The sequence below is a fragment of the Tenrec ecaudatus genome, chromosome 1 (genome assembly GCF_050624435.1).
Source record: "Tenrec ecaudatus isolate mTenEca1 chromosome 1, mTenEca1.hap1, whole genome shotgun sequence".
Lineage (NCBI taxonomy): Eukaryota > Metazoa > Chordata > Mammalia > Afrosoricida > Tenrecidae > Tenrec > Tenrec ecaudatus.
In genome coordinates this window covers 108,208,886-108,225,979 of record NC_134530.1, presented here as the reverse complement: position 1 = coordinate 108,225,979, position 17,094 = coordinate 108,208,886, and the positions used below count along the sequence as shown (strand labels likewise).

Genomic DNA, 17,094 nt, shown 5'->3' with positions numbered 1-17,094 from the left:
TTTATTTGGAGACTCGACTCAATAGACTTGGAAGAAATAGAAAAAAACACATGAAAAGCCACAACTGCATCAAATCTCCCATGGTGCTAGCACGCTTACACCCAGGGCAGAGGACAGGTAGAATGACAAATTTGCACATAGGTAGTTTGGAAGGCAAGATTGGCAAATATCAAAAGACAAATGTCTTCTTTTGAACGAAGTCCTCTCTAAATATGGGTAAGTGACATTCATATACCAGGAAAATTTGGGGGTGGCTATAAATGTCTTCCAAAGCAAATATAAATGGAATTTACTTTATATCCTTCCTGTAAAGGTAATTATCCTATAAGGATAATTCTTCGGCAAAAAAAAGTTAAAACTGGCAACCTTGAGAAATCTGGGGCACATCAACATCTTGAATTGTTCTTCAAATGTTTGGAGGTTTAATAAAGAGCCTCAAACACATAAAGTCAGAAGATGTTTATATCCATGAGAACATTAATTTAATCCACGTGTTTTTTAGTCTTTGACACTTGAATCATTCAACTAATGAGTTGTGAGTACTGTCTCTAAGTCTATGATATCTTTGGACCTTTTTAGAAGTGTTTTTCCTTAAAAACAGGAAGTCATGAGTAAAGGCTAAGAGTAAGTAAATGTAAAATAGCAAATTATTACAGCCCATCATGCAGATTCAAAGATAAAGATTTTTGTGCAAATTTCTAAACTCGGAGTGTCTTTTCTTTTTAACCCGGTTACAATTTCTCACATATTTACACTGCTTACTTCCAGAGAGACATAGGATGTCCTGAGTTTAATTCCAATGACCTATAGCTCAGGCAGCATGATGGTCGGATGGCAGCATTCTCTTCCCATCGTCCCGGGTTTAATTGCATCCCATGTACTTCATGCATACCTCCCACCCCTCTGTCAGTGCAGGTGGGAGTGGTTTTAGTGAAGCTTCCAAACAAAGTAAGAAGAAAAACCTGACAAGCTACTTCTCAATATCACCAATTGAGAGCCCTGTAGCGCACAGTGATCCAATCCACAACTGACACAGGTCCAGGCAGCATTGTGTTGTTCCATTATGGATGGGTTAGCATGAGTTAAGAGGCCAACTCAACATCATCTAAATCAAGAGCAGATGTAGCACAAAATATCAAATCACCACAAACCTATGTGCAATATATTTGCTATTTAAATAATTTATGAACTAATGGCCTCATGGAAGAATGCCCTAACCAGCTGAGAAGACGGACGCTTGAGCAGGAAGTGTATTGGGCTTTTAAGGCAACAGAGAGGGAAGCAGAGGGAGAAGCTGAGCGACAACGAAGCTTCAAGAAAGAGCTCAGCAGATTTCTTGAGGAATTCAAGTGAAGAAGGGGGACGCCTGCTTCGTAAGCCCACATCCGCCTGACGTTGGACACAAACTGCCCCAGAAAAGGGAGCACAGCTGTGAGACTTGCCCAGGGGACTTTGCCCCACTCTAGGTGTTATTCTCCTTAGAAAAATACAAAATTAAACCCTATTTATCCGTGCAAGCATTGAGGAAAGCTTATTATCCAGAAAAATGTCAAAAACTACCACAGAGCTGTTATATTATGACAACGAACAATCCATGTCTGGAAATATTGGCTCAATTTTTCCTTCCTGTCCCTGGCACAACTTCCCCAAAGAAGTAGCACCAACAAAAAGCAAATACATTTAGGAGGGTCAGGTGGGGAATGACGTGTGGTGGCAGTGCTACTATCAAGGGGCTAAACAAGTTCAAATGGACATTAACACTTTCTTTTCTCCTGTACATCCCATTCAGTACTTCATTCATCACTTTACTAGTCAATGGTATATGCATAGAGAAACCAAAGTAAAAACTAATAAAAGAAATCCCAAGCACCACTGAAGAGTACAGGAGAAATCAACATGCAAACAGATACCTGTAATACTACAATAATCAAATAATGTCAACCCTAGGTAAACCACGAAATTCCTCTGAATTCTGGAAAAATTCCTACATCTAGTCCCACTTTCCAACTTTAGAATGTCCAGAATTTTCCAGGATTTCACGTTAAACCAATACTCCCTTCTCATAACTCCTCAATCAAATCAGAATTCTACGTATTACAAATATTCCTTCAGCAAATACTTCATGGCCTCAGCTCTCTGCCAGGCATTAAGTGGGAGCTGAGGATGTCACAGTAAATAAGGACCCTTCCCAGAAGACATCCTTTACCTTCTACTCTAGCTGGGAATGTCTAATGCCACTAAATAAAGAAACGAATCCTGTGTCCGCGGATACTGCTAGGTGCTGTGAAAGGTAATAGAGGATGGGAAAAGAGAAAGGATGCTTTTAAACATTACCTGGATAGGTGGCCGTATAAAGAGGTGATGTTCAAGTGACTTGAGAAGTGTGCAAAGAAACCCTCCTTGTAAAATGGTTAAACTGTCAGAGGTTAAAGGTCAGGGGTTCATACCCACCATCTCCACAGAAGAAAAGGACCTGGTGATTTGCTCCAGGGAAAATGACAGTCTTAGAAACCCCATGGGCAGATCTGCTGTGCCCTATCCATCAGAACCAACGAGGCAGCAACGGTGGGGGGTTGGGAGAAGAGGGAGGAAGGGAGCTGCATGATTATGAGGAATAAAAGCTGGCTTGGACATAGGAATGTGCTTTCAAATCTCCCAGAAATGCTTCTCAGACACCTGCTGTCATCGACCCAACCCCCTGAATCTACCCCTACCAAAGCATGAAAGCAGCCTTAATTCCCATCCAATGGAACTCTTGAACATCTCGGAAATACGCAACTCAGAAGAAGGTGTGAATGTAGAGATGAATTAACATGTTGTCCAAATCCGAGTGCCATGATATTCTTTATTCAAACATCACTTGTGCCTTCCTAATCCAAACAGAAGAGAATTCCCACCTCACAAAGAAGACAAGTTAAAATAACTTATGGCAAGATTGTCTCTAAAATCAGCAATAATCCAAGAATAAGCTGAAAAGCCTAATTTTCCAAAAGCTGACATGAAAGTGGAAGAGTCCATTTCCTTGTGAAAATGCAATCCATCTGAATCATCTCATTCGACGCCATCAAACTTGATGGGGAGTTGTTAGTCAGTTAATTTGTTTTTAATTGAAAAAAATAATTTAATAGTTATGTTTATACATTTCCGATTTAATTTTAACTCAAAGCATGTAAATGTATAACCTTCAACCATCCTTTTGGGAATTAAGACACGATCACAAACACGGATTTCCATTACACAGGTCTTAAGTACGCTGAGCAGTACCCCAAGAAGGGTTGCCATTCAAAGATGACACTCTTTTCTCGTGGTCAAGCTGCCCCGTGATGCCAACTGCTCCATCATTTACCGTAGAACGATGCCAATACCATTCATAATTTCAGTCCAAGTCCAATTAGTAATCCAATGCTTTGTACTACAGCTGTAAAACGTCTTAGTGACCAGAACTAGTCACTTAGTGGCTGGTTTAACAACATGATTAGAAATATTAGCATTAGATAAACCAAATTCCAACTCTACATAAAAAAGAGAACACATTTCCTCTGGAAACTAACCAGTGTGAGAAGTTATTTTCTTCTTCATATTCTTTAGACTTCTTTTATTAACTCTTTGTCCCACAAAGATGACTTTCTAGCAAAAGACATCTGTTTAAAACTATCATAAGTCTATAATTGCAGATTTAAGGAACAGATTTTAATATTAGCATTTGGTTTTAATATTTGCTTAACTCTCATGTACAAAACTCAGAATATTTCTTATGGTCAATCATTATCAATCTCTTGACATTTATACTACTTAAGTTACAGTCAACCAGTCAACAAGTATTTATTGGTCTGCCAAACTGGTGAAATAAGAAAATATGAAGTAATAATTTTCCTGAAAGGTTATATGTTCCAGAAATAGTACTTAATAGTGTTGGTAAACTTTTTGTTTGTTTGTTTGTTTGTCTTTTCCTCATGCATGTAGAAGTAGTACTGAAAGAATGTTATCAAGATTTCTTTATTTAGGACAAGTAATTTACCTGGAAACACACAAAACAATATTATAATTATTATTTTAATCTCAAAGATATTTTAATCATTTGCTGCTATGTGGAATTGCAAACTAATGAGTGTCTTCTGTAGTTTCCTGTACTTTTATTTTTTTAGTTAGGACTATACCTAAGAGAATTTATATAAGTTAATCATATTAAAACTATAAGATGCAGATACTTAAAATGTTTAAGCAATTATCAAGATACTTCTTAAACTGATATTATTATTATACATTTCTAAATCACAATTTCTGAAAATAGGGGCTTTTTCCACCCACATTTGAGAAAATAAAAAGACATTAAAACAAAGTAAATTTAAGTAGTGTTATAATAATCTCAACTTTGAATTGTCCAAAGCTTGGTTGACAAAATTCAGTAAGTATTCCCTTTATTGTCAGATAAATTTCAATTAACTTATAAATGATGTCTGCATTAGTAAATGCTAATTCAAATCACCGTGAAAAAACACAGATATCATAATCTGCACTATACTCGTCTCTACATCTGCGTGTATAGTCACAGACACATGTTCCGATGCAAGCATTGACAATGACAGTGAGTCCAATAGTGTGTGCCAATGTGAATTTAAATTATAAATCTAGATGTTCATACTGTCAATCAAAGGTATGCAGGATAAAGTGGGACAATGATCTGAAAGTTCTGACAGTTGTCATTTAAAGAAAACTGGAATATCAGCTTCAGAAATATTTTATAATCTAAAAAAATTTGATAAAACACAGAATGGACAAGAGAAATGGCCCAACTGAGATATTAAAGTCAAGTGTGATTTAACTATTCTTAAGTCTGAATTTTTTGTAGGTTTCAATTTAGACTTGTCTGATGATTTTAATCCTGGAGGCACTTAGGCCCAGACCTGGAAAATTAAAAACCCTTTAGTCAGAAATTGGCATGGAGACCCAAGTCTCCACAAGAGAAACCAGAAATGCAAAGAATGCTTAAAAGAACTCAAGTATCAATATATCAGGGAATATTTGTGGGATACCTACTACTATCTGTCTAACACAGAAAGAATTTTCACACTGAAAATGAATGTTTAAGAAATATTGATACATCTGCATCACAGATATTTCAATAATTCATAACAAAATAAAAAGTAGGCCACGGAAAATGTTTCATGAAAATGAAACTGCACTAGGAAATATGTTCAGAGTCTGAACTAAATCATAATAAATATTCTAAGAGTCAAGGGAAGAAAAAACCCAATTCCAACTCATAGAAACCCTACATATTTTCTGAGACTATAAAGGAAACCAACCTTTCAGAAAAGAAAGATACCAATTAAAAATATCTGTGGCAACAGTCAGAAATGTTGCTACTTTCCAGGGTCTACAGTATTTATTCTAAACTCCTAGTTTTCAACATCAACAACCAGAAAATAAAATTTAAGAGTAGCTCAGAAGAAATGAAATTAAAAACACAATTACCTCAATGGCCCAGATTAGCTTTCTCTCATTTAATTCACAGTTTCATGGATTTAAGTTTTTCAGAGCTATGCCCTTTATTTATAAAATTTCTTTAATTATTTCTTTAAACACTTTCAGTCATCTCATTATTTATTTTGAAAACTTACTTTACTTAAAAAATTATTATTCTTTATTTACTTATTTTGAAAAATTATTTTACTTAAAAATGTAAATCATCACCTCAAGGGAATATCCTTTATCAAGTGACATAAATTAAATACTTCAAAGGTGGACATTGAAGTGATATAAGCGTTGTCAGAACAGGTCCGTTATACTGATTAAAATGATTATTCTCTGAGCACAAGTCAGACGTCTGCTTGTCTTCAGCTCCAAAATGAACAAGTATGGGGCCTTACAATTTCGACTCCCCAGGGTCAGGTCCAGCATCCCCTTGATTAGAATATATGTCCAAGCCAACTCAGAAAAGCATGGGAATGTATTTAAATAACTTAATAATTCAATAAGCTCATTTTAATAAATGAAAAAATAAAGAAACAACTTAATAGAGTACATAAATATCATAAAAGTAGAAAGTCTTTTGTAAAATAAAATGGACTTTATTACAGTCTGCTGCCACCAGCAACTTGCATGAATTTGGGGTTCATTTGCATCATCTAAATTGTTTACTAAAATTCCTCTATCAAAGATTCCTAGTAGTAAAACTACATCGACAACCAGCACTTTCATTCTATCACTATCACTTTTGCCTTACCTCTACCAGTGTCTCACCCTTATCTTTATATTCCTCTATTACTGTCTCTGGGTGGCAAGCAACTTCTCTATTTGCACACAAAGAATGAAAATTATCTTTGTTGCCACTAGCTTCCTACAGATTCTTTTTGCCCCTGTGCATATCATTTTGATAGACTTTTCATCACTAAGGGTAACACTGGTGACATGCTTGTCACACCTATCACCCATGGTTTGTTTTCTTCTACCAGACAGGTGATATCAATGACTTGGGGGTTTTCCCCATAAGTTTTTAACTTTAGCTCAATTTCCATATCTAAATACCAAACTAGTTTTAAAAAGTTAATTCAATAAAAAATTTTAAAGAAATGAGTGACTTATAGAAACTTTAAAAATAAGTATGATAGCAGTCCTTTATATTCAAAACACCTTTCTCCTACCTGCTCCAGAGTCCTTGGCTTTCCTGCCAATCCATCATACCTCTCCCTGAGCCCTCTGCATTGTTCCAGGGTTAGTGAACCAGTGAGTTCTCATCTCCCTCCCACTTATTAATATCTCTATTCATGCCTACCTTTACAAATTGAAACCTCATAACTTCCTGCTTTAGGAGAAGAAGCTCGTTAATATGCTTTATTTACAAATTAAAAGTCTATGAGACATTTGGCCCAAACTTACTGGAATCCACCTCAATGTACAGTAATAAGAATTGCTGTTCATACTGTTCTGTTTAATAATTTTCTTGTCACATTTTAGAAACTAAAATCACACTCGATGTATTACAAAGATGTTCATTGGGTTGAAACTGTTACGCTTCAAGAGGCAGCACTTAGAGTAAGACCTCTTTAACAACATAGATCATGCTATTTGGAGCTTATGGAGAAAAAGACATAAATGTCCATAATAGCTTAATTCTAATTCAGAGCGGAGTGCTGAAATACTTGTTAACTAGGAGTAAACTCCAGCATTTAAATGACTGAACTCAATTAGCATCAAGACTACAACCTTTTTTAAAAAAAAAATGAGCTAAAGCTTGCATTGAAAATCGAAGAAATGAAGAAAGCAAAAACTGCTCAAACACCAGACTCTTACCAGAAACGGGCTCCAGCAAATGCAGGAGACACACATGATAGCCAGGAGCTGGATGACCATTTCCAAATGATGAGACCTGCCTTGTCTGTGCTGCTGACTTTTATACTTCACTTTCACCAGTGTAATCCCTGTGATGGCGTTGCATAAGAAGGAAACACCAAGGGCTAAGAGCCCCAGAAAAGAAAAGAGCAGAAGATAAAATCGATCTTCCCAGTCTTGGATGTGCTCTGTCTTGTAGAAGCACCAGGTCCGCGATGCTTGAATTGTGTAGTCTCGAAGCCCAAGGATGGGAAGCAAAGCTATGAAGACAGCAAACAAGCACACTCCACTCAGCATCATCTTCACATGTTTAGATGTAATTTTTGTAGAATGATATATGGGTTTGGTAACTCCAATGCAGCGCTCAATGGCCATCACACTGCCCAGAAAAAGTGGGCACAGACCAGAGAATACCATGCAGATACCAAAAATACTGCAAAGCACGTTTGATTGGTCAAAGCGGATCCAGTCTTTATTAGAAGCATATACAAATACTGCGATAGCTCCATTGATAAGATGACCAAAGAAGTCTGTGATCACCAGGCCACTAGCCAAAAGCAGAAACGATGCCTTAGACTTCTGTCTAAATCGTTGATACGCCTTCATGAGAATGGCAATGGCCAAGCTGTTTGATAAAATTCCCACCGTCATGAAGATAATTGAGAAAAATACTGAAAGTCGGTTTTCAGTCTGGCAGGTTGCATTCAGCCCAGCAGCGGGAGACAATGGTTGTTTAGAATTGTTCATGGACATTGTTGGAAAGATAAAAGCCAGTCGCTCAAGTCATCTCCGTCTCAAATCAATGCAGGCTTGTAGTCCAGAGGTCTGTAAGGAAAAGAGAGAGGAATTATGAAAACAGCCTTACTACTAGACATTTATGACTCAAGAGCCACAGCACCCTGCGGTGGGCATCTGATTTCTCCAGCCTATGGTGAGCAAGGTCGCCTCACACTGAAAGCAGCACACATCTGCCCAGGGTGCCACGTTTCATTGTCAAAGGAAAGAAGCTGCCCAAATCGAGATCTCCTGGTTAGTCTCAAGGACCCAGGTGCAAATGTGTACCTCCTAAAGACCTTCCGACGACTGCCAATACTTTCCAATTTTAAGAAAAGCAATAAGATTAGGCTTACACCCAATAATGTTTCTAACGTCCTGAAAACCTCTTTAGAAAACTCATGAATTTTTTAAGTTTCTGCTATTTTCTCTGATGGGCTTTATCCACAAGGGCCAGATTATTCCCGAGGGTAACTAAATGCAACCAGTTTGCCAAGCCCATGTAACAAGCTTCTCCAAACACTGTGGAGGGCGTTGGGAAGGGGGAGCTGGGGGGCACTAGAGGCAATAGCCAGCTCCCTAATATGAAATGGGGCTTTCGGAATAGGTTTCTAAAGCGCACATCCAGCAACAGGCTAGGAGCACTAAGCATGCGCAAGGCCAGCGGCGTGGGCAAGACTGCAGAAAAGAGTTTGGGTCCAGTTTACCACCTGCGCAAAGATTTGCTCTTGACTTGCCTGGGCAAGGGAGGCGGGCTGTGGGGCTGTGCTCGCTTGGTCCACATCTGCCTTCTGCGCACATCTGGCTGGATGCAGTCAATTAAGCTAAAACTGCAGGGTAGTAATATCGGATGTGAGCTAGTTATTCATCGCTCTTTCCCTAGTGGGGAAAGATCTGAGTCACACACACGAGATACCCAGGACCACAGCTACTTTGCCTGTGCTAATCCCACTGACGTTTCCCAGCAGCGCTCTGGGAGGCTGGGAATTCCGGAGCTAGCCTTTCCTGGGGCTGGACTGTGAGCAGCAGGCCCGGGCTGCCCCAGGGCAGACGCCTCCTCTCACTCCTCGCTGCTAGACTTTCGCCCATCATCCTGCCAACTCCCCTTTTCCTCCCCGCCCCCTCCCCTCGCCCCAAGCTTCTGCTTGCAACACCCTTCCCAAACCTCCCAATGGGCTGAAAAAGTCTGCTCTGGCTGGAACACCAGAGCACCGCTTTCCTTCCCACCCCGGGGCCGCCGAACGCCCGTGGCAGCCCCAGCGCGGCCCGCGCGTCGCCCACTGGAAGCCCCCAGGCCACCCCCAGCAGAAGGGGACCGCTTTCCGCCCGCTCGCTCCAGAGGCCGATCCACCCATCAGCGTGGCGCAGCCGAGGGACTCCTGTCTTTACAAGCTGTCTCCCTGGCTTGGGGAATCTGGACCAAACTCTTCGCCAGGCGCAGTTTAAGTGACCCCATGGCGCGGCCAGCTGAGCGGCCCGAGGGGGGAGCGGGCTGGCAGCCCCGGGTTCCGGGGGACGCCGCGGGGGCCGCCCGCGGGGACGTGGGTACCTGGCAATCCCGGGCCGCCTGCGGAGCTCTGGAGCCCACCGGGGAGCGTGCGTCTCGCCGCGCCATCCCGCGCGCTGCCACCCGCCGCCGCCGCCACAGGTGACTCCCGCGCGCCCGGCCGCGCTCGGCCTCCGCCCCTGCCGCGGGTCCCGCCGCAGACCCGCCGGGCGCTCTCGGGTCTCCCGCCCGCCTCTCGGCACCCAGAGGCGCTCACAGCCTGCGCTGATGGAGGGGGGTGACCTCCACCCCTTCCTTCTCGCCGCTCCTCTCCGCCCCTTTGCTGGCGCTCACAGACGCGCAGGAGCGGCTGCACTCCACTGGGACGCTGGGTCCACCCCCAGGACAGCATGTGGGCAGTGGCACAGCAAGCGGGAGTTGTGTAGGAAGTCATTTTCCAGTGAAGAGTCGCCTCTTAGGAGGCTGGGAACTGAGAAATGCAGAATCCAGCTGAGAGGGGTCAAAACACCACATGAGCATCTCCATGCACTTGGAGCTAGGTGTTTCAGGCCTTTGTGGCAACGGAGAGAGTTGACCTTCGGAGAGGACCGGACTGTTGCTAGCTTTCGGAGGAAAGCAGTGATTGCCTTCTTGAAGGAGACAGGGAACTAAGCAATTAACATTCTAGTGATTATAAGAGCCCCAAGGGGAGAGAATGGCTAGTGCTCTGCCCAGATAATTGCACACATCCAACGCTTTTATGCAAATCATCTTACGCTATTTTAGTTCCCATCAGTAAAGAATATCCAACTCATTGTAGGGGGATTACATTGGAGCAGTTGTTACATTGTTACAGTTGCTTTTCCTAATTTCATTTGAATCCATACCTATTAACTATGCCTCTGCTTTCCAGCTAAACTGACGTATGCTCTTGTAATTTTACGTAAATACTCCCAGGACCTAAGTGAAAAACTAGCGTCACACAAAAATACATTGTTTTCTCCTTTCTAAAACTAGAAAGAGCCTCTAAATTCCTGGAAATTGAAAAGGATCATAAAATGCTAACGAGAGATAAAATAAATTATCCATTAACTGTACAAAGAACAAGTGCACAGTTTTCCCCTGTGGTAAAAATTGAGGGTTTATTTATTTTTTATATTTGTATCATCTTAACATGTAAAATACACCATGACATAGGTATATGGTCAGGGTATTGAATATATTATCATTAGTAAAACAGTATTATCCCTGGGTGGCCAGTATCCAGAGAACAAGAATGTAATAAAACCATTTGAAAGTGTGAATAACACCGCTCCTTGCCAATTCCTGCCCATGGACATTCCGCACATGCCAGAGCAGGAGAACTGTGTGCGCCCTTCACAACATTGTCAATGACGATAGCCTTTTTGGAAGGGATTCACCAGGTCTTTCTTCCAAAGCACTGAGACGTGCATTCACACAACCAGCTTTGAGGTTGGTGGCTGAGCATAAACCATCTGGATGGCACATAGCACTGTTGAATTCTTTCCTTTAATGATTAACAACAGTTACTCACATTCCATCGTGATTACTCCATCTGTTTACTTATATCTCTTAAGCTAAACCAAGTTCCCACAGAGATCTTTTCATCGATCCATCTTCAACTAGGTCAATGCCTGGCCATTTCTCAAACGTGACTTAAATTGATAAATGCTGTGGTTGGTATTTCCAGCTATTACAGTTCGACCTTGACAACTGTCATACGCTGACTGGAGTTCCTCACTAACATCTGCTACTCAATCGACTGGGGAGGGAGGGAGCCCCCGTAATGAAATGACAGATTATTAACATCATTATATCCTCAAAACAGTAACATTTCACATTTCAAAGTAGTAGATGAATACCATTTCTTTACAAAAGTTACCTACTTTGAATACATTCTCCTTACTGTGAGGAAAACATGCACCATCTCAATACTTGCTACATGGACAATTCACTAGCATTGATTTCATAAGTTCCCGAATTGATTTGATCTTCCACCTAGTTTCAAAAAAAAACCAAAAACAAACTCAGCACCCACTGGAAATTAAAAACTGCAGCCTTTAATCTGGGATAAAGTATAGATATTTGCTTTTGTAGTTCCCTTGGATCATTCCAGCACCCCGGGGTGGGGGGGGCGTGGATTGCCCACTTTGGAAAACACTGGATTATATTCTTCACTTTGTGCAATTGTGTTCACTATCCTTTTCAAAACCACTCACCACATTAAAAGAAACTCAGTGCTCCTAAGCAAAAAGTACCTCTTTCCCATTCCCTTACACTCCCAGTAGCCACAAATAAACTTTTTTTTCCCAATATATTTTCTTATTTCTTATAAATGAGGTTATATTGTATTTGTCCTTTTGCAACTGGCTTAATTCATGCAGCATGATGTTTTCAGAGTTCCATCCCTGTTGTGGCATGCATCAGGATTACATTGATCTTTAAAAGTGAATGGTATCCCATTGTGTGTGCAGGCCACAATTGATCTATTCGTCTAGTAGGGAACATTTTGGTTTCTATCTTTTAACAATTGTGAAAGTGATGCCGTAAGCACCGATACATATGTCTGTGTGTATTCTTATACTTCCTTTTTAGAATCAATTCCTTGATAGGCAGATATTTCACATACAGTAAAAGATCCTGAATACTTTGTAAAATAAAAATAGAAATAAATTTCAGTACATTAACAATTCTAACATGAACCCTTCTTCTTGTCAAGAGAGGACATGTGTATTACTAATGGAGCATGCTACTAATGAACAAGGAAGACTAAAATATCAAGCAGCCACCTTCATAAGATATGAAAATAAGAATAATTTATAATTTATCGAGGGTTCACTAAGGTGGGAGGGTGAGGGAGGGAGAGGGGAGAAAGAAGAGCTGATACCAAGGGCTCAAGTAGGAAGAAAATATTTTGAAAATGATGATGGCAACATATGTACAAATGTGCTGATACAATTGATGTATGGATTGTTATAAGAGCTGAAAGAGCCCCCAATAAAGTGATTTATTAATAAAAAGAAAAGCATATAAAACAAACACACATAAAGAAACCCTGTGTGCATACCTGGCCTGGGAAACCTAAATGTGAACCCACCACACAAAGTTCTCTAAGATAGGCCTTGCGTGCTTGCCTATGGAAGGAGAATTTGTGAATCAGAAGATGAGGAAAACAATCTTACCAAAAATGAGCAAGGTGTGGGCCCTGGTGAGTCCTCAAAAACCTTTCTGAAAAGTAGTTCACTTTGCATTTGTTACTTCTGAGTGAACATGCTTCTAAATCCATTCAGTAAGTGCATTCCTGCTGACACTATTTCTAGAATCCAGAGATGCAGTTGTGTGAACAAAACACACGAGCTTTTGCTTTGGGTAGCTTTGAGGCGGGAAGTCCTTTTCCTGCGTGTCCGGAATTTTGATGTGCTTTTAGATGTACAGGAAAGCCTGTCTAGATGGCGAGATCGTTTCATGACAGGTGTGAGGGAAATCACCTTCATTCAGAATTAGCAATAGAATACCTTGCTCAAAAGTGTGTGCTATCTAATTAATGTCAAAGAAACGAAGACTCAAGATACAGAGGTGGGAAAGTTCTTGTTGTTGCTGTTGTAGTTAGGTGCCATCTAATTGGTTCCGACCCATAGTGACCCTGTGCACCACAGAGCGAAACATGGAACCATCCATCCCGTACCGTCCTTACAATGGTCCCTGTGCCAGACTCCGTCCATCGTTGCAGCCAACCCGTCAACTCGGCTGCTGAGGGCTTTCCTCTTTGTCACTGCCCCTCCGTCTTATCGCACCACAGCATGTCCTTCCTCAGCAACTGTTGTCGCCTGATAACGAGTCCAAAGTACGTCCGGCCAAGTCTTTCCATGCAGGCCTTGAAGAAGCACACTGGCTGTACTTCTTCCCAGACAGGTTTGTTCATCCGTTTTGTAGTCCTCGGTGCTGTCCTTCATCTCCAACTCCACCATCCAAACGCACTGGTCCCCTTTGCTCTTCCTTACTCAATGTACAACTTTCACAAGCCCATGAACCCATGGGAGATACTATGTCTTGGGTCAGGCACACCTGAGTCCTCAAAGTAACATCCTTGCTTTTCAGTACTCAGAGGAGGTCTTGTGCAGTAGACTGACCTAATGCAACATGCCTTTCGAGCTTTTTTGGTTGTCAAGTCGCCTCCAACTCCAGGCACAGCAGAGCAAGCACGCCCATTCCTGGACCGCCGCATAAACTTCACTGTTTTTGAAGCTATTGTTGCAGCCACTGAGTCAATTCACCCACTGTAAGGGATTTCTCTTGTGAGCAGATACTCTACCAAGCATGATGTTCTTCCAAGCACTGGTCTCAGCTGGTAACATGTCCAAAGTACCATCCTCTCTTCTAAAATGTTTCTGGCTTTCTACCAAGACATATTTCTTCATTCTTCTGGCAGTTGGCAATATATTAAATATCCATTGTCAATACCATAATTCAAATGCATCAGTTCTTCACTTGGCCAGCTTTGCATGCATATCAGACAATGGAAAATACCATGACTTGAGTCAGGACACTGCCACTCGATTCACAAGACTCCCCCCACTGGCCTGTGGTCTCCCTGCGTTTTGCATATTGCATGTGTTGCCTGCATCTGAAGAGGGATCCATGGACGAGTATGGGATTTATGGGCTAATGTCGGTCTTCTGGGCTTGATGTGGACTGGGATGGGATATTTTTTTAATATACAATTACTCTTTGATATAAAGTTCTTTCTTCTACATGTATGCGTGTCTCTGGATTTGCTTCTCTCATCAACCTGGTCCAACACAACGTGGAAGAAGTACACCATCATCAGTCACCAAAGGATTGCGAAGCATAGAGCCCGAAGTTGAAGGAAGGATCAGTATCAGAGGCTGAAGTGTGAGCGTCTGGTGTATAGCAGGTTGTGGAGGACAGTGGGAGCCCCAGATCCACTTGTGGAACCACATAGGGAAAAGCCTCTGGTGACCTCCCTCTCTCCATAATTGAGGGATAAGAAGAAGTGGTTGCTAAATAGAGTGGAGGGGAGAGATGAGGATAGATCAAAGGCAGAAATCTGATTTGAGCAGTTTAAACTTTGCCAGCAGATACCTGCCAGGAACCATGCTGGACCTGACCTGGTTTCCAAATTTGCTTTGTTTTTCTAGTGTATTGCTTGCTTTGGATTTTGTTTTTTCATATCATGGTGTATCTCAGTGCTTTTATGTCAGGGGTCGCCCTCTTGAAACTGTGTCATATATTCTTCTGTTTTTCAGTTTATGAAACCCAGAATTGATGAACCTATGGAGACAGCAAGTAGAATAAGCGTATTGGGGGACAGGATGGGGGTAAATTGGTGGTGATAGGGTGAAGGGGAGACAAAATATCCATGTAAGGAAAAAAAGTTTGGAAAGTGATTATGATAGCAATTGTAAATTTCTGCTGGATGTGATTGAATTATGGAATATATGATATATGCATTAAATCTCAAATAATGGTAATTGTTAAGTGTGACATCTGCATATTACATGTTATTAATTGTTCTTCAATCATGATGGTACATTCTTCTTCATATTATTCAGCTACTCAGATTATTTTTTCAGCATGCAGATTATTTCTGTAGTACAGTTTCTTTTATTATTTTTCCAGCACACAGGTGAAAGGATAGGTCTCTGACACACGCATTTCATGATTTCAGAACCCAAAGGATCATCTTATTCTATTTGAATAATTGCTTTTTGGTCTATAGATTCCACATGAGCACAATTATCCATTCAAGAATTCCCATTCTTAACTATGTTATTCATAATCTGGTAGGATCCACATAGTTGAATGTCTTTGCACAGCCAATAAAGCACAGGTAATTTCTATATTCTCTGCTTTCAGCCAGAATCCATCTGATGTGACCAGTGACGTTCTCGTCCCACATTTCCTTCTGAATCTGGAAGTTCCCTGTTAATGTACTGCTGTACACAGTACATTAATTTTTTTAATTGCCATCAATAAAATTTGACTTGCATGTGATAGTACTGATATTGCACAGCAATTCCACATTCTGTTGGATCACCTTTTTTTGGAATGGGAAGACACATGGATCTCTTCTAGTCAGTTGACCTGGACTTTCCAATTTCTCGACATTGATCATTGAGAGTCGTGCTCTCATTTGTTAAAACATATCGATTGGTATTTTGCCAAGTCCCAAGGTTTTATTTTTTTCTCAATATGTTCAGTGCAACTTGAACTTCTTCCTTGAATACATTGATAATTGATATATGCTCCTTCTTAAAAGAGTCTAAGGTTGACCAGTTCCTTTTGGTACAGTTACTCGGTGGATGGCTTCAATTTTTCCTGGATGCTTCCGGCAGCATTCAGTAGCTTTGCCCATAGAGTCCTTGAATATTTCAACTCAAGCTTTGAATTTTTTCCTCAGTTCTTTTACCCTTAGAAAAGCAAGCATGTTACTCCTTTTTAATTGTCTAATACCAGGTCTTGGAATATTTCATTATAATCTAAGAATAACTTAGTTTTCTTTATCATCTTGAAATGCCCTTTTTTACTTCATAATTTTATCCACATACTTTAACTGTTATATGTTGAAGAGAAAATGCCAGACCATTTTTGGTCCTTTCTTTCTCTATGTATGACATTCTTGCTATCACACAAGGATTCATCTGATTTATGGTTAATGCCTCAAATTTCTTCTTGCCATGGTCAAGTAGGACATATTTATCTGCCTACTTTGGCTCATGTAGATTTGTTTAATTTTCTTCAGGTTCAACTTGAACTTATGTACGAGTAATCGACGACCTGTTCTGTAGCCACTCCTAGCCCTTATTCTGAGTGATGACGTTAAACTTTTCTGTTATCTCTTTGAGGGAAGCTCCTGGTTGTGGAGTGAGTTAATTAATAGGTTGCTAACTACAAGATGGGCAGTTCAATGTCACCAGCTTCTCCATAAGAGAAGATGAGGCTGCCTGCTCTTATAAATATTTAGCTGTGAAAACTCTAACGAGTGGTTCTACTCTGTCCTATAGGCTCATTGGGATTCAGAATCAAATGGATGGAAGTGTGTTTTTTTATTTGGATCATCTGTTCCCACACTTTAATCCTGTGCTCTATAATGTTGTTTCTATCTCCAAAGACATATTTTCAACTACTGATCCTTCTTTGTTTCTAATTTTTGCATTCCAATCACCAGTAATTATCAGTGCACACTGACTACATGCTTATCAATTTCAGTCTGCAGATACTGGTCTTCAGTCCATCACTTTATAGTTTAATAAAATAGTTTAGAAAGGTGCTGCTGAACCCAGCAAACTTGCCTTAGTGTGGTGGTAATTACAATAATAAGCACTCTCTTGTCTTTCTTATTCTTCTTTTAACTACTTGATCATAAAAGTATATGCACCATACACTTATTTTCAAGTTGTGAATTACAAATAAACACCCTTGGACCTACTGCCTAACTTATGATCTGTCATAAAACCTTC

At 40.6% G+C, this 17,094-nt stretch overlaps 1 protein-coding gene across 1 annotated transcript in view; it reads right to left on the bottom strand.

Moving 5' to 3' along the window:
• The window catches only part of PTGFR (prostaglandin F receptor), a 43,950-nt gene extending 34,002 nt beyond the window's left edge, over positions 1-9,948 (bottom strand). Inside the window, exons 1-2 of the mRNA XM_075557554.1 lie at positions 9,656-9,948; positions 7,294-8,157 (exon numbers count right to left, since the gene is read on the bottom strand). Of these exons, the coding sequence (XP_075413669.1) occupies positions 7,294-8,085 (792 nt within the window). The 5' untranslated portion in view covers positions 8,086-8,157; positions 9,656-9,948. The remainder of the gene's footprint in view (positions 1-7,293; positions 8,158-9,655) is intronic.
• Between the last annotated feature and the right edge of the window lie 7,146 nt (positions 9,949-17,094).